Source organism: Stegodyphus dumicola, chromosome 11, assembly GCF_044657685.1.
Source record: "Stegodyphus dumicola isolate Sdum_Otavi_A_Nest chromosome 11, ASM4465768v1".
Lineage (NCBI taxonomy): Eukaryota > Metazoa > Arthropoda > Arachnida > Araneae > Eresidae > Stegodyphus > Stegodyphus dumicola.
The window spans coordinates 104,796,706-104,820,623 of NC_140778.1; the positions used below are offsets into that span (position 1 = coordinate 104,796,706).

The following is a 23,918-nucleotide window of genomic DNA, read 5'->3' on the forward strand; positions in this document are numbered from 1 at the left end:
TTTCTAGTTGCAATTTTCTAATTTCGACTATGCGTAATGTATGCTTTACGCATGCGCGCGTTGAAAGAAATGTTTAATAAAGTATATAATACCCTTTAGATCATAATTGTTCTTTTTTTCATAAATTACGGTTTCATATTTTTAATTTTATAATTTCTGCATGCCATCTTACCATATTTAAAGTGATGATCTATAATCCGGAATCGCCGAAGTCCCGACGAGTCCGGAGTAAAGACTCTTGACTGTATTAGTTAAAACATAGATTAATTAGCATATCTTGTAAGAAAATAAATTAATTAAAAACTGAAACTCTCTAAACATTGCATGGATTAAGACTGAAAATTATGCAAAATGATTAATTTAAGACTGCAAATTATGCAAATTATAAAAAAATTTTTTAAATATAAATAAAACTCTATTACAATAGGGATATAAAAGGTACTGATTATTCACATCCCCATTTGAGGGTGTTGCAAATTTGTTGGCAACTAATTTTTTGCCAAAGCTAGGAGCCATTTTCAAAATGGCAGTGCTGTAAGAATTCCATGAAAGAGCCATCAATGAATACAATTAAAAAGCAAGAAACATCAATCATAAAATACTTTTTTTCAAGAAATCCTTCTGTAATGTTCTCCCCATTTACATAGCAATTCATTTTCACTTTAAAAAAGTGTCAGAAAATTGCTTAAAGTTGGTGAACACACTTTAGCCAGCCTCCATCTGGTTGCACTATCCCGGATCTATATAACATTGCCATTGATTGTAAGCCAAACCAGACGTGCTGTGCACATATCTGAGTGGCTGCATAAGTGCTTTCTGTCTGCACTGTAAATTGCAGCATAGCTATTTTGATGAGCTGAGGCAACTGCACAGATCTGCAATTTTTTTTTATGATAAACATAAACAGTACAAGAACATAAGAATCATCAAATCACATAAGCACTGTTTTGTTCTGTAACTTTTTACCATTTCATTGGCAGCTGGGAAATTCTTTTTCTAAAAAAAATATTAGGTTTATTCATAGAGAAATCACCAAGGGGATGCTTGATGGTCTTTGAAGAAGTGATAATTTTGAAGTGACCTGAAGGGATGGAAATCTGGATGTGGCTAAGGTCTAGTAAGTATGAGGGAAATATATCCTATAAGTCTTTGTTTGACATGTATCGAAATGTGCAGACGAACATTGTCATGTTGGAAGACAGCCCGTCGACAATTTGTTAGTTCTGGATGCTTTGCTATGATTTCTGCTCTTCAAACTGCATTTTGGGGATAATAATTTTCCAAATTTATTGTAGGGTTTGGTAGCACTTATTTATAATATACAATTTTTTTGTAGTCTTGCCATATAACAAAGTATTACTTTTTTTGGGATACAGTTGCCCTATCCATGTTATTAAAGGAGGTTCTTTTGCTATACTCCATCCATGATCATTTTCTTGTAACATTATTGTGTAATATCCACATCTCATCTTTATTTCTTTTTCAGCAAAGAATAACTTTCTAAGGCTTAATAAAACATATTCTGCTCATATACATAGCATTTTACATACCCAGTCTTCTTCATGTACTGTAGTTTTTGAAATAGTTAGTCTGATAGTTTGTATAATATGGATTTTTAGGAATAACTTCTTTTAATAGTTCCTTCTTTATACAGGATGGTCATCCAAAGCAGCACAGACAGTTTTTATGGAAGTTAGTATTTAGGCAGAATTTCATGTGTATAATTAATAGATGATAAAAGTTAGCATTTTTCATAGAAATGTATGACTTTGTATGAGAAAACACATTTTAGCAAAATGCTGTATTTAATCTAATACAGTGTGCATAGTCCAAGATCTGAACTCATCAGGACTTTGGAGATTCCTTATTTTTTCAGATATTAGAACATGAGTTTAAATTTAGTAAGATGACAAATAGAAAATATAAAATTAAAAATATGAAATAGTGGCTTATAAAGTAATGAAGCATTTATAACTTTAAGGAATAAAATTTTACACATGCACCAAAAAAAAAAAAAAAAAAGGCTCAACATTGTTTGCTTTATTAAACATTTCTTTCAATATAAGTTATTTAAGTTGCTTCATTTTTTGAGATAATTCTGTAGATACATTTAATTTTTTTTTCACTTACAAAGTTCCATTGTTAAGTCCTGTAATTACTGTATCGAGAATTCCCATTAAATTGTCAGTTGAAATTTTTTTCATTTTCACCAACCCCTCTGTCACTTTGTTATTTGTGGTGATATTTTCCGTCTTTATACTGCAGATTTCGCTCTGCATTAGTTGATTGATGATAGGGGCATCATCACTGTGAAAAACCTTCTGTTCTATCATCTTTATTTATTACCATTTCTCCGTGTATTCCATTAATTCGGAAATTTCGTTTTTTGCTGTGATATCTGTAAACCTTCAAATGATCATAAAGCTTAGCTAATGCCCTTTATACACTATTGGCGATATATCATGAGACTGGCGAGGTACTGACGAAAAATCCCGTCGACCACAAGAGACAGCGCCAATCGTACCAACCTGCCCCCCCCCAAATTTACTAAATACAATAAAAAAAGTTCTAGTTTTATTTTTCTTTCAAATTTATTATATTATCATTTATTTATATTTAATTTTTCATTAAAAATTTCCATTATTTTTATTAAGGAGATATGCTGTAAAAGCAATTATTTTTGCTAGGCGCCATTTCGTGGCCATTAACACATTTTTTTGAGGCCAGTAAGATTCCATAACATTGGAAATATTGAACAGCATGCTCTTCTGTAGTAGGCAGGTCTTAAATATTAATAATATTTTTCTTTCAAAATTGCATGATAGAGGGGAAAAAAAGGAGTCTTTACTCAAGAATAATAACTAACACGTGTAATCAAGGTTACACCAAACCCAGAGAGTTTGAAGAAGACTTTTTCATTTTTTGTGAAAAATCTTGTAGTTTGGCGTCTTTTCTTTAATAGGCAAAAATGATCGACAGGATTTTCCATAAGTATCACTAACGACTAAAGACATGTTAAGACACACCAAACAAGTACTAATTCAGAAGTCAAACAAGACATTCAGAAGTCTTCTGTTGCTCAACATTGTTGGTCCAAAAATCACACTTTCAATTTTTCTGCTGCCAAAATTATTCAAAAAACATCTTCCATTGGAAAACTGGATTTTCTAGAGGCATTTCACATTCAAAAAAATCTTTCTGTTCTGGTTAATGATCCTAATTCCAATCCATCTTTGCCTTCGGCCTTTAAAGAAATTATGTTTTAGTTCTGGTTTCATCAACAGATGGCGTCACTTGCTTATTCTTGTCCAGGCTATCTTATCTAATCATTATATCCTATCTCGCTCATTTGCCCTTTTACAACTGAGGATGGTGCTTCGGTAAAACCATCGAAACTAGTCCTGTGAAAATTTGAAAATATAACGCTGATGTTTGTTGTTTGACTTCTGAATTAGGACATGTTATGTTGCTAATTTTGCCTTGCTTATATCACGCACTGAAGAATAGCGCTGTACAAATAATTTGGAGACATTCTGTAGCTGACATTTTACAACAGAACTGGAAGTAAATGATGGCTCTAATCTGATAGAGTGATTTGTTCATTTCAGACACCTTGTATGTAATAATAATATTTTTTTGCAAATTTCATGCCACAGTGTTCTAAAACAAGTTTCTTTCTTTCAAATGCCAAAAATCATTTGACAAAATATGACTAAACAAGCCAACACAAACTGTTTGTGCAGACGATATTTGCTGTGGCGGGAAACTTTCTTTAAAACCCAATAAATTCCTACATATATTTAAGGCTTATTCAGGACCAGCACTAGACATTTTGCAGCTCGGCGCAGTCTTTGATGTTCCTAAATTCCGCTGCTAAGTGTCTCTCTAAATTCTAAAAATTTTGCATCCCAGTGCCTTCCATAAATTCTAAAGATTTTGCTATCCCTTAATTTTGTTGTTATGTGTTTCTGTAAATTGTAAACATTTTGTCTTCCCTAAGAAATACTGGTACCTGGTGCCACTGCATATCCTGGTACCTGGTGCCACTGCATTAGTTCTGGTGCTGGTCCTTGGCTTACCTGAATAAGGAATCATTTATTCATAATTTAAACAGCACTAAATGTAGTCTTTTGGCCTATGAGTATTGCTGATAAAGTCTGTTTTTTTGCATGCGGAAAGAAATTTCTCCTTGTCAGCACAGTGCAGTAAGCTGAAATCTGTTGTCATCACCAAGTGTAATGTCAACATAAAAAATTATCATGCTCTTTGTTATTCTGTTACTATTTAAAAAAAAAAAAAATTAGCCATCGATGCACGAATCATTTCTCAAGCTACTTCATGTTGATATACGGTAATGGAAGAAAAAAGAAATAATTATTTGCCAGGTTAGCATCAGGAATATGAATTATTCATTAGGCATAAATCAATGATATTTTGATGTAGAATGTTTTGGTTTGAGATGTTTAAATTAAAAAGGTCGCTACAGTGTGAAATTAGTAATCATTAAGAATTATGCTAATAAATGATTGTTTCTTTAGTGTGGAAGTATTTAATTTAGTGCTGAAGTGAAATTAAGAATTGGATCTCATCACGTTTTATTATGAAAAAATATCAAATGTGCATTGGTAAATCAGACAAAAAAAATTTCAAAAAAAAAAAAAAAAAACAAGTATCTTGCAATCTGAAGGTCTGGAATTTAGATCATTCCATATCGTCACTTTCAGATATTAAAAACTTATTTAAATATTTGCTGATTTGCTATATGAAATCAGAGATAGAAAAATGTACTCATGGATTTAGGCTTAGTAGCAAAAAAGCCCCCGACCCTAGAGAGACGCTCGCGTAAGACACTGCCGGCCTCAGCGATAAGCGCGCATTTTCGCTACCCGGCTCGAAGGGGTTAAAAAAATTTTTATCAACTATATGCAGTCATTTTCCAATTTACTGGGTTAATAACATCTGTGGTTACTCAAAATCATAGCTAATCCAAAAATACTTTAAAAAAAAAGTGTAGGAAAGAGAAGTAACCCATATTAAAAGGAAAATACTGTTAACAGTTTACCTGTATTTTAAAGCAATTTAATCTGGATTATGAATTTGTTACACAAATTAAATATGCATTCAGAACAAAGAAAACATATTGTAAATAATGAGAGAATAAACATTATTAAAAATAAGAAATTAAGTTATATATGGGATTAAAGAACATTATGTACAAAAGAATTTGAGCAATGTCGTTGAGTTCGAACTCATTTAAAGCCATTGTGTAAATTTTTTTTGAAGCATTTTGTTTTTATTGCACAATGTTTATACATTACAGATTATATTATTAAGCTCGCAATTCACTGATATCTCCATGGGAATTTTCATGATTTTTCTCATATATAATGTGATTCTGAACCAGTTTCCCTTATTTTTAATTCATAGTCCTCTGCAAAGGGGTCATTTTCCTTAAAAAGATAGCCATTCTATAATTTAAATAATCTAAATCAGAATACGTATAATTAAGTTATGTATTGTACAAGTTCCAAATACAATGTCAGCATCTGCTGTTTTTACTATTATAGGTTCTCTTTGTTATTTCACATATTTTTCTTTTTGTTTGTTCCTTATACAGCTATATTTCATTCTCATGTTTTCCAATAATATCTGTTATTATCACCATAAACAAACTTGAAATTTTTTAGATATGCCCCAATTACTCCACTTCCAGTTAATCAGAGTTGACTATATTATTATATTAACAAGTATTGTAATAACTGTTCTAAAATTATTTGAAGTTCTCTTGATTATAAATTTTTCTAGTAATGTCTGTTGTAATAGGTTTTCTAAATATACAAGTTTTCCTGATCATAATTTCAAAGTTTTTAAATGTTTTTTCTTTTATTTCAGTGGCTGGACTATTTGTGGGATCTACCTACACTTTTGCGCCATGCTAGTTCGGAGTTTTTCTCAGTAGGAGGTTTAATGTACATGTTCCGGCTACGTATATTTTTGTGTTTTGTGGCAGCAATTATGTATCTTATTTCTCCTCTTGATATCATACCCGAGGCAGTATTTGGCATTTTAGGTCTACTGGATGACATGTTTGTTGTTTTGTTACTTGCAATTTATGTAACGGTGATTTATAGACGATTTTTAGCGACTCGGTGGCAGGATCAGTAACAAATTATTTAAGGATTAACCATGTGATATATGCAAATCCTGAATTTCAGCTAATATATTCTATAAAGTGCTTAGACTCGTATTTTAAATCTTTTTTGAAGACAGAATTATTATATGAGTGAGCACTGCTTATTTATAGAATTGTTATGTGAGTCAATATTACTTATTTATCCTGTAATATTTTCAGCTTGTTGTGATAATCTTACATAGACTGACAGTATTTCAAATTAGCAAATGTTTAGTATTCCATTCTGTGGAGTACCTGGCAATTGCTAATTTAAAATATTAAATGTCATTGCTATTATTAAGTCATGTCTAGTAAAAATGCAGAAATGGATGCTTTATTTGATTTTTTTTATTCCTTATTTGAAATAATTGCTTTCAGTTTATGGAATATTTTTGTTAAGTTTCTTGGTTAAGAAACTTACTTTCTAATTAATATTACTGTAATTTTATGTGATATATATATGTATAATGAATAATATTATTTGAATTTAGCATATCATAATTATTGAGCCAAAACAATGAATGTGCAATAACTTTTTGTATTAAAGCATTTTGTTGATAAATTTTTCTTATGTGGGCAAAAAAGAAGTCAAAATATTCAATAAATTTGGGCGACACATTTGTGCCTTAACAGATTTTTAAAAATAAATACAGAAAAAGTACATGTGAGATGAATTTTTAATTCTAATTTTTAAACATTTTTTTACATATAATTCTTACTTAGACTAATGTTCAAATTTGCATTATTTCAAATTGGGGAGGGGAACCCTTTACTGATTAAATTCAAGAATAAATGATCTCACATTGGTAACACTTCTTGAAGAAACAAATATGGAACATTTCTTATACGGTGTGGGTGAGATATGTTACCTGCCAAGAATATTGGCTGAGTGCTAGCAATGAGGTAACTGATTCTATATACAAAGTTGTTTTCCATAATATTACAACATATCCAGTGACTTGTTTATTACCTTTTCGGAACATCCCAGTCCATACTATTTTGTTTTCACAGAATTTACAAAGAATAGGACAAAGGCATGCCATTGCCACAATGAATGTACTAAGTTCCCCCCCCCCCCTCTGAGTGGCACTGACAGCCTTTAGATATTTTGTCATTTGGTTCATATTATGTTAGCATTTAAAATATTTTGTTCTCTTATTACTTTAGTGATCTAAATTTTGTTTTAATGAATGAAAGTTTATGAAAACAGATACTAAACAATTAATTTTACAAATTTATCTGCTAAATACTATTTAAATATAGTTCTTCAGAAGCAGATTCAAAAAGCTTTGTCACTGAAGGTTAATGCAATGGATATGGAGTGTTATGATATTTAGTTTTCAATATTATACCATTTTCCTTTAGGGTTTTTTGTTTTATTTTTTAAAATTTGTATGTTCAACAGTTGTGTACATATAAGTGTTTTATTTTCATCTATTCATTCCACAAGTTAAAAAAAAAAAAGTTTTTTTCTCATAACCCTAATCTTTTTTTTTTTTTTTTTTTTTTTTGTCCCCTCTTCCATTTAGAATATGCAGCCAGCTGGTCAGAAATAAGTTTACAAATTTGAGATTTCCATTAAGTTATTAAGGCATTACTTTCTTTTGTGTAAAGACTGTTTAATTTTTAATTAAGGAAGTTTTGAAAGATATTCAGACTCGCTAGTTATTGTTGTAATTTGGGATATTTGGTTTCTTTTTGTCTTGAAGAGTTTGGAAGAAGCTACTGTTGTTGACTGATGCTCAGTTGCCTGACCTATAGTCAGCCCAAGTCCACAAAATTCCTTGTGGCAAGGAGCGTGAGATATGCCTGTCATTGTCAACAGCCTTGGGCACCATACCGCTATTTAGCTCTATCCTGCCCCCAGTTTTGATGGAAAGCACCCTGGGGGGGGCACAGGTCCGAAGGTCTCCCACTCCTCTTCCCCTACCACTAACCTCTCGACTTTCGGCTCACTGCATATTTAGAGTGTCCCCATGCCGCACACACTGTATACATTTACAAACATCCATACCTTCTCGGGGATTTGAACCCAGCTCTCTGTGTTTACTTTTAATTTTCAGAATTTTATGATTATAGTAAAAATAATTTATTCTTTAATGCTGTTTTTAATCCAAAAATCTCATAAGAAAAATTTGAGGGGGCATATTAGAGTTATACATGCATATATATTGCAAATCCTATTAAATTCAGCACATCTTTGGAATTCTTCCTTTGATGGTCATGCATATTTCATGGAAAAAAAAAAAAAAAGTCTTCCTTTCATAACAGTTTATATTTTAATCCATCTGAAAGTATTTAGTTAAATTTATTTTTTGTAAACCTCTCTTTACACAATCATCATTTAGTTGTTTGCATCCATATGTGACCTACCAGAGGCCAAATGGATATAAACACTGAGTCAACACTGGATTCAGATTACAGTAATGGGCTGACTGCATGCATGTTTTCTCATCTCATGTATAATGTGAATGTGAGATAGTTCCCTTAGAAGGTTCTCCATGAAGACATCCCTCTCCATTGGTAAATAATTCTGGTGTGCTTTGCCTTAAACAATCAACCCAACATATCCCCCATAACTTCCTTACTTCTGATGATGACCCAGAAATGGTATACATTATTACAGCAGTTCAACCTGAGTTTTAATCTTAACGAATACGGGTTGCAAGGGTATTTTTGTGTTCCCCCTTCCCATGCGTAATTGGAGCTTTTTTTTTTTTCTTTTTTCTTTTTTTTTTTTTTTTGTTTTGTTTTGGCATGTTGAAATCAAAAATAAAAAATGATATTTACATCATCAGGGGTTGGTGCAATGAAAGAAGCAAATAAATAAAATAGCCTTTTTCTAAACTGACAGGGACACAAAGTATAAAATTTAAAAATAAACTTCGAAAAACAATCAAAATAATCTGCGTGTCTATGAGTCCAGGCCGAAATAAGCAGTGCAAAAATTGTAGCATGAAAAACATAGACAGATTCAAAAAGACTGGAAATTAATAAGAAAATTTTAAAAAGATTTTTGAATAGATCAAGTCTAAAAACAAAACTTGTAAAAATAATAATCCAACACTTGAGAAAACAAAATCATTTGAATTACATTTGCAAACAAAATTTGTCATACAAGTACAGCTCTGCCAGTTCCCAATTTTGAAGGAGAACACCCTGGAAGGCAGTCACTCTTCAGTGCTACTTTGCAATGCAGAGCCATTGTATATGTATATAATATTTTAAGGTGTAGGTGAAGGCATGAAGAAGACATTAACAAAACTAATTTCGGCGAATCACCATCTTTATTTTTACACATTTCAAATCATCTCTTTGGCAAACAAATTACTTTTCAATCATCATTGAATACAATAAATTTTTATATACACAGATGAAAAGATACAACGTCATTTTAGGCAGGGAAGCATAGCGGCATAGCATTGTTGTCTTGGCAGACGACAGAAAAAAAGGAACGTAGTTCCTCGCAAGTCCGTATTTATACCACGTAGATGTTCTCTGTAAAGCTAAGCCATGAATGGTTAATTTTAATTTTAGTTACCTTTTTTGAGCAGTGTTATGTAATTTGGAAAGATCTCAACTTTTGGAGAAAGGGTGAACTCGGGGGGGGGGAGGGGGGGAGCACCAAATCTAAAATGGTTAATTTTGAGGTTGCCAATTATTGTTAAAGCAGTATCATATTTTGTTATATCTTACATGTATGTGTGTGTATACATATACATGCGTTCATGTGTGTATATATATATACATACATTGTGAATAAATGCAAATGAAGTTCATAAACCAATATCTGATTTTTCACTGTAAGTTACAGTAACTTAATGTAACAAATTGAAAAAATTGAAAATATTAATCCAATACATATTCAACCTAGAACAAGGAGCTGGCAAATATAAAAGTTTTTTGCAAATGCAATAAACCACTATGAATAAAAAGTGTCCAGCATTTGAATCAAATGTACAAATGAAAAGAAAAAAAAAAAAGTTAAAAAAAAAAGAGTGCAGAAAATAGAATCACAAAAGTAGTAAAAATAATACAGAATTTGCATCTCTTAGCGCATCATCATCGGGTAAGGGGGGTAGTTTAACAAGAAAAGCAAATGGAACATTGTTCTTCTGAACTGATTATGACTCAAATTTACAAAATTAAAAATTTCAATAAATTTCATATTGGTTTATGAACTTATTTAAATTTTATTTATTATTATATATGCATACATATACAAAATATGCAAGTCACAGAAAACATTAAATTTTTACTAAAGTACACTAACTGTTCTTAAATAGGAAAACTTTTTTTTAAATAGAAAAGTCAATCTTCTAATGCATCAGTTAACAAATTCTATGTTTTTAAAAGCATGCACAATGGTGGTTTGTCTTGGCACACAGGATAATAATAATATTTTTGCTTCACTGTTTATTTTATACACAACTTCAGTAGGGCTTTGTGGGGTTTGGGGGGGGAAGTAGATGGTATACTTTCCCCATATCTTCTTGATATTGTGTGATGTAGGATCTTTCATTCTCTTAAAAAGATTAGTTTATCATTAAAATTTTGTGCAGATATTTGAATTGACTATGTTATAAAATTTATATGCATTTTGTGTGCGTATGTCAAAACTGCATTTTGCCAGTTTAGATGGCTGTTCACTACTATTCATGTGGAATTCTAGATTGATACAAGATTACTTATGTTTTATATGAAAGAGATTAAATCTGACAACTCAGCTACAGAACAACTTGTCTTTTAGAAGTTGATGCATGTGGTACAAACAAGTTGATGTATGTGGTTGCTTGAGGAAAGTGGCTACAGATGTGTATTGCATTTGCCTCAAAACATTTCAGAAGAAATTGCGTTATGACTGCTAAAAAAAATGAATACCTCGGATAATATGATTTTGCCTTTCAACTTGACATAAATTATCAGAAAGCAACTTAGAAATGTTTTTAGGTGAAAACTATAAAAATTGCAGATAGTTAATGATCTGCACAAGAATTTTGATTTGTATACAAAATATACAGTATTAACTTTTTTTTTGAGAAAATTTCAATATTAATCTTTCTGTGTATCATATTGCCTCCTTTTTATCAATAATAATCACAATAGCTCCCTTGTTTAAATTACTAAAATATCATATAGTAAACATATGCTTTTAAACTATGATTTGGGAGGAGGGGATCTTGTAAAATTTTATTTTGAAAACAGTATTTGTGCTTGTCTAAAACACAACAGAGGAAATGCCTACTTACTTAGAAAACATATGTCATTAGTATGCATTCAGATCTGTCAGAAGAGATTCAAAATTACAAGGGAAAAAAGTTGTTTCTTTTATGGAACGTATTTATAACTCATTGAATCATGATTTATTATTGTTCACCAGTGGGCGATGAGCAAGACTATTAACATTGGTAGTTTGACCTTGTATCAAATACCTTCAAATGAAGTAGCTGCATGGTTTGTCTTCCTTTCCCTGCACCCCACTTTTAATGTAAATAGACTTTTTCTCAGAAAAAGGACACATCTTTCCTTCGGCATATAGCACTTATATCCTTGCTATATTTAATAAATAAATGAGTAAGCCTAGGTTTTTACAACAAAAGTAACCCATATGTTGTTGCCAATTAAGCTAACTTATTTATAAATTGAAATGAGTATAAAGAATATTTCTCTTTGTTGGATACATTTCCTAATCTCTGACATCATTAAGTCGTGATCTCGGATGTCACATGCTACTTTTTTTTGAAAAATTTTTTCTTGCTATTTCGTCTAAAAAATTTCTGCCAACACTGTCATAATGAAGGAACTTCTAGTAAATTAATTTCATCAGCAGTTTAATATAGTCAAACTTTAGTAGTACAGTGCACTCAGGAATGATTAAAAAATTGCATATTAAATTAGATAATTTCAGCAGCAAAGTTGGGAAAAGACTGAAATTGATATCTTATGATTTTTCTACATAGAAATGAAACATAACCTGTAAAAAGGAATATTTTATTTATTTATATTTTTAATATAGCTTCATATTAAAATAACTGTCAGTTTAAATTTTATTATGTAGATTTTTTTTTTTTTTTTTTTTTTTTTTTTTTTTTTTTTGTTTTGGTTCAACAGTATGTAATAATCCTTATCTGATGTTTCATTCATAAGATGGAATATAAATTTTTGATCTGTACATATAGTATATTTACTATACATATAACAACTAGCAATCGTGCAGCTGCACAACAGGTCTTTGGTTCGATCCCAGGGCTGGGCAAGGTTGACTCGGACTTTCATTCCTTGAATGGGTCAATAAAATGAGTACCAAGTTCGCTTGGAGGCTAAACACTAGGGGTCCTGCAAGAAACGGACCACTTGCCCAGGTTATATGCTGATGCATTCCAGGGCCCAAGGTCAAAAAAGCAGATTTCGTGGCCCTGCAGGCTGTTGCGCCACTGAGTTTAGTTTTTACTATTCTTATTTTATTTTTTTAATGTGAATTTTTTCTGCCTTTGTTTCACAGTTATTATCCCATGCAAGTCTCTTGCTTCTAAAATTTGAACTACTTTCCTGGGTATTATTTCTCTTGTAGTCTATATATGTATATATTTAATTATATATTTAATATGTATATATTTAATTTTCCCATTTAATGCAAAGCACGAGAGAAAGATAATGCATTAAATGCTTTAAAAATATTATAGTTAATTTTTTAAAGAGATTCAAATTCACAAAACCATATGAAGGAAAATCTCTACAATCATATTTAGACTTTATAAGGTATTTTCTCCCCTCTTTTCTGCATGCCTTCATGGTGCAACTGGAAGCACATATGATGTATATTCACAAGGTGTCGAGTTCGAATCTCGGCGACAAGAGCATTGCATATTTTTCATGTTGCTGCATCAATATAGCCTAATGACTCTATAAGCGATTCACGAACTAAAAGATGGTGGAGGATAATTTGTTACCACCAGGATTTGGCAGCTTTCAAAAGGGGAGTATATAAGGTATTTTCTCCCTCCTTACATGCTTTCGTAGTGTAATGGAAAGAACATATTCGGGGGATCCAGCGTTTGAATCCTGGTGAGGGCATTGCACATTTTTTACATTCTTGCATCGATATAACGTAATGAGTGTACAACTTTGCTAGTTTTCAAAATTATGCTTATTTCTAACTTAACAGTCAAAAGTCGTTAATTCGGACACCCATAATCCGGAATGATCTATAATCCGGACCTCAAAGCTAAAAAATTTCTACGCATGCGCCGCGTTGACACATGCGCATAGGCGTTTACGTGTGCGCGTAAGACCTCTTACGACTGCGCGTTTGCGTGTGCGCAAGCGCAGAATATGTTTTTGCATGCGCGTTTTATGTATAACGGACAGTATAAGCTAAAATTATCTAATTATCTATTTCAGTTAATGTTGATGATTGCGTTGTTCCTTAATTTTCGAATTGGATCCGGCTTATTATTTTTTGCAGACTGTAAGAGCAATACTATAAAAGTAAACTTGAACTTTCGATTATGTCAAATAGAATTTCCGAATCTGGAGCTCCCAAAGGATCGTACAAAACGAAAGTATGTTTCGATGTCCATCAAACAAAAAGTGGAATTGCTGCAAAAAATGGATAAAGACATGAAGAATGTGACAGAGAGGTTAGTGAAAACGAAAAAATTTCGATTGACAAGTTAGTCGGTATTCTCGGCACAGCAATTAACGGGAGTTGAACAGCAGAACTTTGTAACTGAACAAAAAATTATGTCTGTTTATAGAATTAAAGAGAAAGTATTATCACATAAAATGAAGCAACTTAAACAACTTACATTGAAAGAAATGTTTAATAAAGTAAACAAATAAATATTAAGCTTTTTTATGTAAATTTTGATATCCTTTAGATCATAATTGTTCTTTATTTCATAAATTACGGTTTCATATTTTTAATTTTAGAATTTCTGCATGCCATCTTACCAGGTTTAAACTGATGATCTATAATCCGTAAAAATCGATAATCCGGAATCGCCGAAGTCCCGACGAGTCCAGATTAATGACTTTTGACTGTACTAACATTTAAGTCAAAGCAGTGAAGAATAAGACAAGTGTTAATGCCCAAAAAATTTGAAACATGAGCAACATTTTCAAAAATTGATCAGTTTAGAATTGGGCTTGGGTTTCATTCTTTAGAATGCAAATGATTTTGTCTTTTCAAAAATCAAATGCAAAATGAGTTTTGATCTGATTAATAATACAACAAAACAATAAAGAATACAAATAATGTCCAGTAGTAAAGAATTTCAAGAACAAGCAGTTATTTTTGAAATAGGACTAAATTTCTTTCTTTAATTTTTGTTTTCCTCATTAATGGATTTGCTGGTTAAGCATTTGTCGGGCTGAACTCATCATTCATTTGTCATTTCATTATCAAGCATATTAACCGGGGTGCACTATGTGGAATAACTAAAATTACACTTACAAAAAGGCAAAGATAACATGCAAACAAGTCTTGCAATTTGCATGGCAGTAAAAACCACGTCCTTGGTTTTGGATTTCAATTTTTGTTAAACCACCATACCATTCTGGCAGTTTAAAACAACATCCTAAGTAACTATATTAAGAGTTACTTAGGATGCTATCTTGAAAAATGTATGTGGAAAGGGAATTCAGGGTATGACATTCTTAGCTTATTTTATTAAATTATCGTAGTTTCGAGCTCGTGAACTGTAAATTCTCTTATTTGAATATGTTGTAATCAGCAGTGGAAATCTTCTCCCCCTTCCTTTATAAAACTAACAGATGCATAAGGACTTTTTGCACTTTTAAGAATCTCACAATAGTGGTAATTTAATAGAGCATGTTAAAAATAATATAAGTATTTGCCTTTATATTCATAAGTTTCTATATTTCATAAGTTTCTTAAGGAATATTATCATGAAGCTCTTGAAACCTTTATTCCCTTCTGAAATCTGTTTCTTGAATTGAATTATGTCATTCATTTCTTAGCTGACTGCATAATTTATGTTGGAAAGTCTTAGACTATTTATTGAAAATCAGAATTACATTTACTCATTGCAATCTCTTTTATTGTTCATTCTCAACTTTTATTCAAAAAAATATTAGTTCAAGTTTTTTCTTAAATATAGAGAAATGATTTAAAAAAAAGATGCAAACTATAATTAAGAAAATAAGATGTTTGTTTCATATTTACTTTGTTAATAATTTTAACATGTCAAATATTATATTAGTAGTTGAACTTTGTTATATTATTAATACAGAATAATTAATAAATAAACTATCATTATCTACATTTTCATTTTGTTTCATTCACTGAATTGATCTCATTCATTAGAATAGCTTATGAAGTGAACACTTTTATTACCAGAGTTAATTTCCCCTTTTCCTCCTCCTATAAGAAAGAAAATACAAGAGAAAATTAAACTCTAATCCTGAGTTTTTTTGGGAAAAATTAGGTCAACTTATTTTATATAAGGCCAACTTATTCTTAAATTGTACAAATATTTAAATAATTTTATTTTCATATTGTTTAATTAATTTTGCATCCTCGAGTTTATTTTTCAAGGGTAATTCCTAGAACAAAATTCCATCAGGTGAAATGAGTAACTGAAGATTATTATAAACTATGAATTATTTGTTAGCCATTTAATTTAGAAAACTATTATATATTAGTATGTATTATATTTATTATATATTAGTATGTATTTTACTTAATACCAAGACTTAATAAACAACTAAACTTCAATACCAAAATTTATGAAATATGAAAAAAATGTTTAATCTGTCATTTTAAACATTCATAGTCATATCAATTTTTATGCATAAGTTTTTTATTTAAAATCATTAGTTTTAAGAATGTTTTCATGTATTAAGTGTACAATACTTTTACTTGTTTTTCCCTATCTTTTGTAATATTTTAGTGGATTCATACAAAAATGTATATTTTACTCAAATTTTGATTTCTCTAGCCATTATTTTATTGCAGCAGTGACAGTATATTCTTTTAAGAGTTTTAATATGTAAATACTTTACTTATTTCTTTATATACAGATATAAAATTGAATATTATCAAAAGTTTTTTACAATCACAAATTTTGTTCCATACGTATCAGAATATTAAATTCACATAAATTACGAAACAAAATCTTTAATGTGTAAAGAAGATTGAACCTTTTTAATTATTTTGTGAATACATTGTTAGGCATTTTCTCATAAAGCAAACAAAAAGATAAACTCATTCTATTTTTATATCTGATTTTAACAGAGACCTCATATCTCATTTTACAATCTTAACTGAAGCGTTTATAAAAATTTTATTTGAAATTCAGCAATCAAGTCTAATTTTTTCTGTATTGGAATTCTGTAATTTTGAGGTGTTGAAGCATTGGTAATCTGTCATTGTCATTGGAAGTTAATAAAATTTAATGAAGATTCATACAGGTTTTATATAATTTATGATTTTTATGGTGAATTTTATGCACATTCTTTCAAAAATTTTCTCAATTTTTTTTTGAAGAAAAAGAAAAAAAAAAAAAAAAAAACTAGCTTTTTAAAACTGTTGCGCATCATTGAGAATAAGATATGTAAAATGGTGCACTGAATGTACAGTTCCTAATAAATAACAATTATGTATTTTAAAATTTAGGCACAAATCTCATCATGGATTAATAGAAATTTTAAAGAAATATTGTATGCATTTTGAGAGAGTAAGACATGGGTCTCTTTTCTTTAGGCATACATTTCTTACAAATTATTATATAAGTTTATTATTTTTATAACAAATACTGAAATGAAAATCATATTATCAGTACTAGATATAAAAGAGAAATGCCTGCAGGACTAGCTATTTACTTAAATGTAGAATATTATTTTAGAAAATGACAGCAGGCTTGCATCGAAGTGTACAGTTTAACTAAAGTATATTTGATACTTATTATTTCAGATTTCTAATGTAACATACTTTTTGTAGCATAAGATTGTCAAAACTTTGTTTCTTGTCAGAATTTTATAATACTTTTATTATTTATAAAAGTCATCAAATCAAAAAAAAAAAAAAGTGTGTGTTGTATTTTTGAAGTTGTATCACTGTTAATGCTGTATAGTGAAATGATTTTTCTAAATAAATCTTTCAAGAAAACACATGCTGTTCTTTCTTTCAAAAATATCTTTGCCATCATAATAGTAACCTCTTCATAAAATTATGCAGTCGCTTTTAATTTCAACTGCAGCATTCAATTCTGTAGACTAGGACATAGAATAAATATATTTAGGGGACACGAATTTGTTTTTGTTGGACTCTGAACACTATATAACCATATACTTAGATCATGAACAAATTTTCCAAATGAAAAATGTCTTGGATGACAAATGATATCTCAAAATACGAACAAGCAAGTGGGCAACAAATGATGGTGCAAAATCTAGTTAATACAGTGGAGGAAATGTCTTTAGAAGAATACAAAAAGGAGAATGTTCTTTGTTATTTGACCCACAAAATTTGTATAAAATGGGGTGACATGTAAAGGTTCACAGAACACCATCACCTTGATTTGTAGTAGCACAATATTTGCAATGACAATGTCATGTCTTGCTTTAAACAAATTTTTAATGGGAAAAAGGACAATAATTTTGAAGATGGGATTAGCAGTGTTAAGGGGGAAAAAACAGAAAGACATCAGTTATCTCATATTTTTACAGAATAGGATTTCCCTTTCAGACAGTGTTTTGAATTGTTGCCTTCATTATTTACTTATTCTGTTAACTTTCCTTTTTGGAGATATGATAAATTTTAATTCAGGAGCCCCACAAAATTCATCCTAGGAAGGAGGTAAGACTGTCTTGTCATTGGCAAGAGCCTTAAGCATCTTATGAGTGACATTAAGATTTTGTTCAGTTGTGCCCCTAGATTTTGAAGGAGAGCACTCTGAGAATCTTCCACCCGTCTTTCCTCACTACCAACATCTTGCAAGGACTTTCAGCTCACTGTATATTGAGTGTCCCCATGTCACAAAGACACTATACATTTACAAACATCCTTACCTCTTCCAGGATTTGAACCCAGGTTTTTTAGTATAGTAGTCAGAATCATTTAGCATTTTACCAGTTGGGCATATTTGTATATGTATTAGATTAAATTAATTACATCAGTTTTGCATTATGAATTACTCCTTTCTAAGCAGTCACTTGGAATCCAAGAATGGATTAATTCATTTTACTGGGAAAATTATTTCAGTTTATGAATATTTCAGGTGATGAACTACCTTCAGGATCAAATTAAGTACACAAACTAAGGTTTCATTATGACAAAGTTATTTTAAATTTTTTCCAAACTCCTCATTCTGTAATGATAAAAATTAGTCAAAAATTCATCGATATGGTGACCTGCAAAAGTAAAGTATTTTATAAAAAAAAGTAAAGTATAAAGTTTAAGTAAAGTGTTTGAAAAATGCAGAATGGATGCAGCGAGGCACATACCTACTAAAAAAAATTGTTGATCTAAATTAGTGGACTTTACAAAATGTATATTTGGTATTGTGGAAAGTACAAGGGGTGATCAAATGAAAAGGTACGAAATGACGTAAAAACGTAACAGTTAAATATTTGCATATTCCGCCATGGGAGAACGTAATGAGACATCTTGGGATGCGATTGGAGGCTCTGACTGGGATTGGAGCATGCACAGGAGAGAGCAGTTGCGGCAGTCATTATGAGGACAGGATGGCGTTCGCATTGCAAAATTCAACGACTGAGGAGCAGCGAGGTGTTATCCGATTTCTGACAGCAAAAGGTGAGAAACCGGCAGCTATTCATCGCCAGATGGTGACAGTTTACAGGGAGAAATGTGTCTTTGACCTGTCTGTCGGAAAATGGAGTGCCCATTTTTGTGCAGGCCCTGAGAGTGTGGGTGATGATCCGAGACCAGGCCAGGCAAACACTCATCACAAGCGATCTCATCGACAAGGCGGACAACCGAGAAGTGATCGGCGTGTCACATTGCGAATGTTGGCTGTGAAGGTGGATGTCAGCCACGGAACCGTGTGGAAAATTGTTCACAACAGGTTGCGATATCGGAAAGTGTGTACCGCTTGGTTTCTGAAGCAGCTCACCGACCAGCAAAAGGAACTGCGTATGGGGCTAGCACTGTAACCTCTGTTTCGGTATCAGGAAGACCCTGCTTTCGTGGAGCGGATGGTCACAGGTGATGAGACCTGGTGCCATCACTATGAGCCAGAGATAAAGCAGGACAGCATGCAGTGGAAGCATGCGTCGTCACCTCCCCCTAAAAAGTTCAAAGCCGTGCCGTCAGCAGGCAAGGTGTTGCTCATAATCTTTTTCGACATTTAAGGTCCGCTACTTGTGGAATTCTTCGAGCACAGAAAAACCATGAACTCCGATGTGTACTGTGAGACACTCCAACACCTACGCAGGTCCATCAAGAACAAAAGACCTGGGCTGCTCATGGAGGGTCTGGTTCTGCTCCATGATAACGTGCGTCCACACGTCTCCAGGGTTACACACATGGAACCGGACAAGTGGGAGATGTTGGACCATCTGCTCTACAATTTCCATGTGTTTGGTCCACTGAAGAAACACCTGAAAGGGAAGCGCTTCAACTCGGGCGACGTACTCAAGGACACTGTGAAGGACTGGGTCTCGTCACGGCCACAGGAATTCTGGGAACAAGGAATCCTGCAGCTTGTTCATCAGTGGGATCATTGTGCTCAGGCCTATGGCGTATATTTTGAATAAAGTCTACATTTTTACCCACCGTGTCGTTTCGTACCTTTTCATTTGATCACCCCTTGTATTAGACTTGGTAGTTCAGCACTGATCAAAAGATAAGATTACCGAGTACTGGTAATTTGTTCCAAGTTTAAATGCTGATGAACAGGCTGGTTGCATGGATACGTTCATGTTTTTTTTTCAATGTGTAACACGAGTCAGTTTTCTTAGGAATGTTCTTCATGAAGGTCATATTAGACCTGTTATTGGTAATCATCGATATTTGAAATAACCAGTAGGTATCTGGTTTAAATTCTATTAAACATTTCTTATAAAGATTTATCAGGAAAACCTCATTTAAACTCCTTTTTCATTAAGAATCACACTTGAAACAATTATTTCAAAACAAGCTTCAATGCTTGTGACAAAACATGCATGTTGATTAAACAAAACTTTACACTTTCATCACATATGTCTATATAAACTGTACTCATGTACTGAATCTTATTTTGAATAACATGTAAATATTGTTAGATTTCTTTCAACTCTATATATCAGTAATATATTTTTATTTTCTTTTATGATTTGTAGGTTATGAAAATAAAATTGCTATAAAAATCAAGCTAATATATTACACTATATCATACAAAACAGTAATTCATGAGCAACTGTAAGGATGAATTTTAATAATAGGTCAGAAATAAAAATATCATTAAAACATACTTACCTTCTTTGCGTTATGCTGACAAGCAACAAAATCACTGAACAACCTGGGTTTGAATTCTGCCAAATGGGACAACTGTATGGGAGTTTGCATGTGTAATGTAAATATGAACCACTTTTCATTAAAAAGCCTTCCATGAAAGCAACCTTAGTCAGATAACCCTCAAATACTTTGTTCTAATTATGTTTGTGGTGAAATGGTGCTCTTGAAGGTCTTCCCTATTCTTAATGATAATATAAACGAGTTCCACTCTAAAATGCTTCATTCCAAAGCACATAAATTCATTAAAGTTTGAAATGTAGGTAGTTGGTTCTGAATTATTTATTTATTTATTTATTATTATTTTATAACTGAGAGAGTTGCCTGTATATGAGAGATGTAGTGGATAGACCCTAGGGGCTTTGCCTTAATTAAATTAACCAACCTAGCATAAACTCCTTCCATTTTCATATATATATATATATGTGTAATATTTTCAGTTATTCCAACACATCGTGGGCGAATGGTGAGGCTATTCCATTACATGTTCTGGAAGATGGTTGACGAAGCTATAATCACTGAAGCACGGAGAAAAATGACGACTCAGGACTTTTCACTTTTAACAGCAAGCATATCTTTATTTTAATTTAGAGCTGATGACTTTTTCCAGATGGAGTTCATCAAATAACTTATTCAGTAATTGAACTATTACATACGACTGACTTTAAACTTTAAGACGTCATAACGTTCTAACAAAGAAAGAAGAGCATAGCGGAAGCGTTAGCAGGACGAAGGCGAGAAGGCATCTGTGTAGGAGAACTTATGACACAGCATTTATATGAAAGGTTATGTAACAGAGTAGCTTCTAGAAAAATGTAGAAAAACTTATGAGGCAGCAATTATATGAGGAGGTTATGTAATGGGTGCAAATGTTCTAGAAGGTACTGGCTTAGGGGAAGATCCTGAATTGCAGAAAATTAATTAAAGGTTGCTGGTTCGCAAAGAGCATAGCCATCGTATTTTTTTTATATTTTACATGTTATTAATTAGCCAGTAGGATTTATCTTCTACATGGGAAAAAAGCTCCTGGATTTATTTCTAACGCGTTTCTAAATTCAACAGTGGGTCAAGGACAGTGTGTGATCGTCTGATGCTTTTGCTTCTTTTCCGGCGATTCTTAAGTGCTTTCTCTCGTCTCCAAAGTTATGCATTTTATCAAGTTCTTCTAAAGTGATTGATTTAGTGTTCAAATTGATGTGTATGCGAACTCTTAAATTCAAGATTTTGTGATTGGAATGCTAACACGCTCAAAAATGGCAAAAATGTCAACTGATAAGCAAGAATCCGTAGCTATTGTGGATACAATGAAATTTCAATTCCCTATTTTTGACGGCACAAGTACAAATTTTCCAATAGACAAATATCTTCTATTGTTTGAAGAGAAATGTGCCGCAAAGAACATTCCAGAAAAGGAAAAGAAATTTGTTTTCTCAGTGTATTAGAGGAGAGGCTTTAGGCCTCTATTTACATGATTGTTTAGATAAAGACTGGAACAATATAAAGGATATTTTCGAGACATACTTCACAACATCGGAATCTGTTACTTTTAGTGATTTTGTGTCTTTAAAATACGAGAAATTTAATAACATTGATGTTTATTTTTGTAATAAGTTGAAATTAGGAGCCAGCTTGAAACTAACAGATTCCACAATGGTGGAAGGACTTCCTGAGTCTCAAAGAATGCTGTTAACAGTGCAAAAAATACACACACTGAAAGACTGGATTACTCTTGCTAGGAAACTGTTTTCAGTTCAGATGCCGTTGGATGGTCTAGGAAATAGTAGTTACCAATTTGTTTCTCCAAGGCAAACTGTTCCGAGGTGCTATTATCCCAGACCAGTGCAAGCCACTCCTTATCAAAGTTTTCGTAGTGTGAGACCTTTTAATTATCAACAAGTGCAATACCAACCTCTACAGTATGCGTATCGGCCAATTCGATATCCACAATTACCTGATATTAATTATAACACGGTTCCTAAAAGAGAAGTTAAAAAATGATATTACTTTAAAGTGAATGTCCAAATTAGACAGGAAAAAATTCCCAGTATTAGTGATACGGGATTGCAAATTAACGTTTTACCGTTAAAAATTTTTAACAAAATCGGTGATAAATTTAGAGCAGATGACTTTTTCCAGATGGAGTTCATCAAATAACTTATTCAGTAATTGAACTATTACATACGACTGACTTTAAGACGTCATAACGTTCTAACAAAGAAAGAGGAGCATAGCGGAAACGTTAGCAGGACGAAGGCGAGAAGGCATGTGTCGGAGAATTTACGACACAGCATTTATATGAAAAGTTATGTAACAGAATAGCTTCTAGAAAAATGTAGAAAAACTTATGACGCAGCACTTATATGAGGAGGTTATGTAATGGGTGTGAATGTTCTAGAAGGTACTGGCTTAGGGAAAGATCCTGAATTGCAGAAAATAATTAAAGGTTGCTGGTTCGCAAAGAGCATAGCCATTGTATTTTTTTTATATTTTACATATATATATACACATGTTCAAAAAAAGATACAATTTTTAGGATTTCAATGAGTGAAAAATATGTTAATAGATGTTTAGCATGAGGAAGTATTTAAATAGCTTTCAATTTACATGTTTAAAATGCTTAACTAGGCCCATGAGCCTGAGATTTTAAGGATAAAACGAATTTCCCTATGGATACATTTAATCAACCTCCTTTTAACTACTGAAGAAGTCCGAGACCAGGATTTGAGAGAACTAGTTAACAATAATTACATAACTAAATGGAATGCACTAACAGTTTCAGTAATGTATAAATACTTTGAAAATACTACTTTACAAAACAAGTGAAAAAAATCTGAAAGCTTCCATATTTTGTATACATACACACATATTTACATACATACACACACATTTTGAGAGAACTTCGACTAATGTTCGAGCTAAAAATATTTAAAAACAGCCTAGGATAGTTGAGTGAGGATATTTGCTGGAGAAACTGGCTAGTCAGATATCCTGACCTTAACCCCATACAGCATATTTTGGACACTCTTGGGAGAATAACTTCATCTTGCCATCCCAGAGTTGAAAACTGCCTTGCTGCAGGAGTGTGATTGACTGCCACAGGGACTACTTAATTGCTCCAGTTTAGTATGCTATGTCTGGCTGTGAGAGGGGACCAAACTCCATATTTCAGTTCGATATCACAACATGAAATTTGGACATCCCTGCACAATGAACTTGAATCACAGATATATAAAATGACGTTTGAATGGTACACCTCTTTCTCTGTTA

General features: G+C 32.0%; 1 protein-coding gene across 2 annotated transcripts in view; it reads left to right on the forward strand.

The window, feature by feature from the left end:
- Nucleotides 1–17,305, forward strand: part of LOC118183376 (E3 ubiquitin-protein ligase RNF170-like) — a 31,553-nt gene extending 14,248 nt beyond the window's left edge. For both annotated transcript variants that reach the window (XM_035352893.2, XM_035352892.2), the window contains exon 5: nt 5,893–17,305. In XM_035352893.2, coding sequence (XP_035208784.1) covers nt 5,893–6,165 — 273 coding nt within the window. In that variant the 3' untranslated portion in view covers nt 6,166–17,305. The remainder of the gene's footprint in view (nt 1–5,892) is intronic.
- Nucleotides 17,306–23,918: the final 6,613 nt, after the last annotated feature.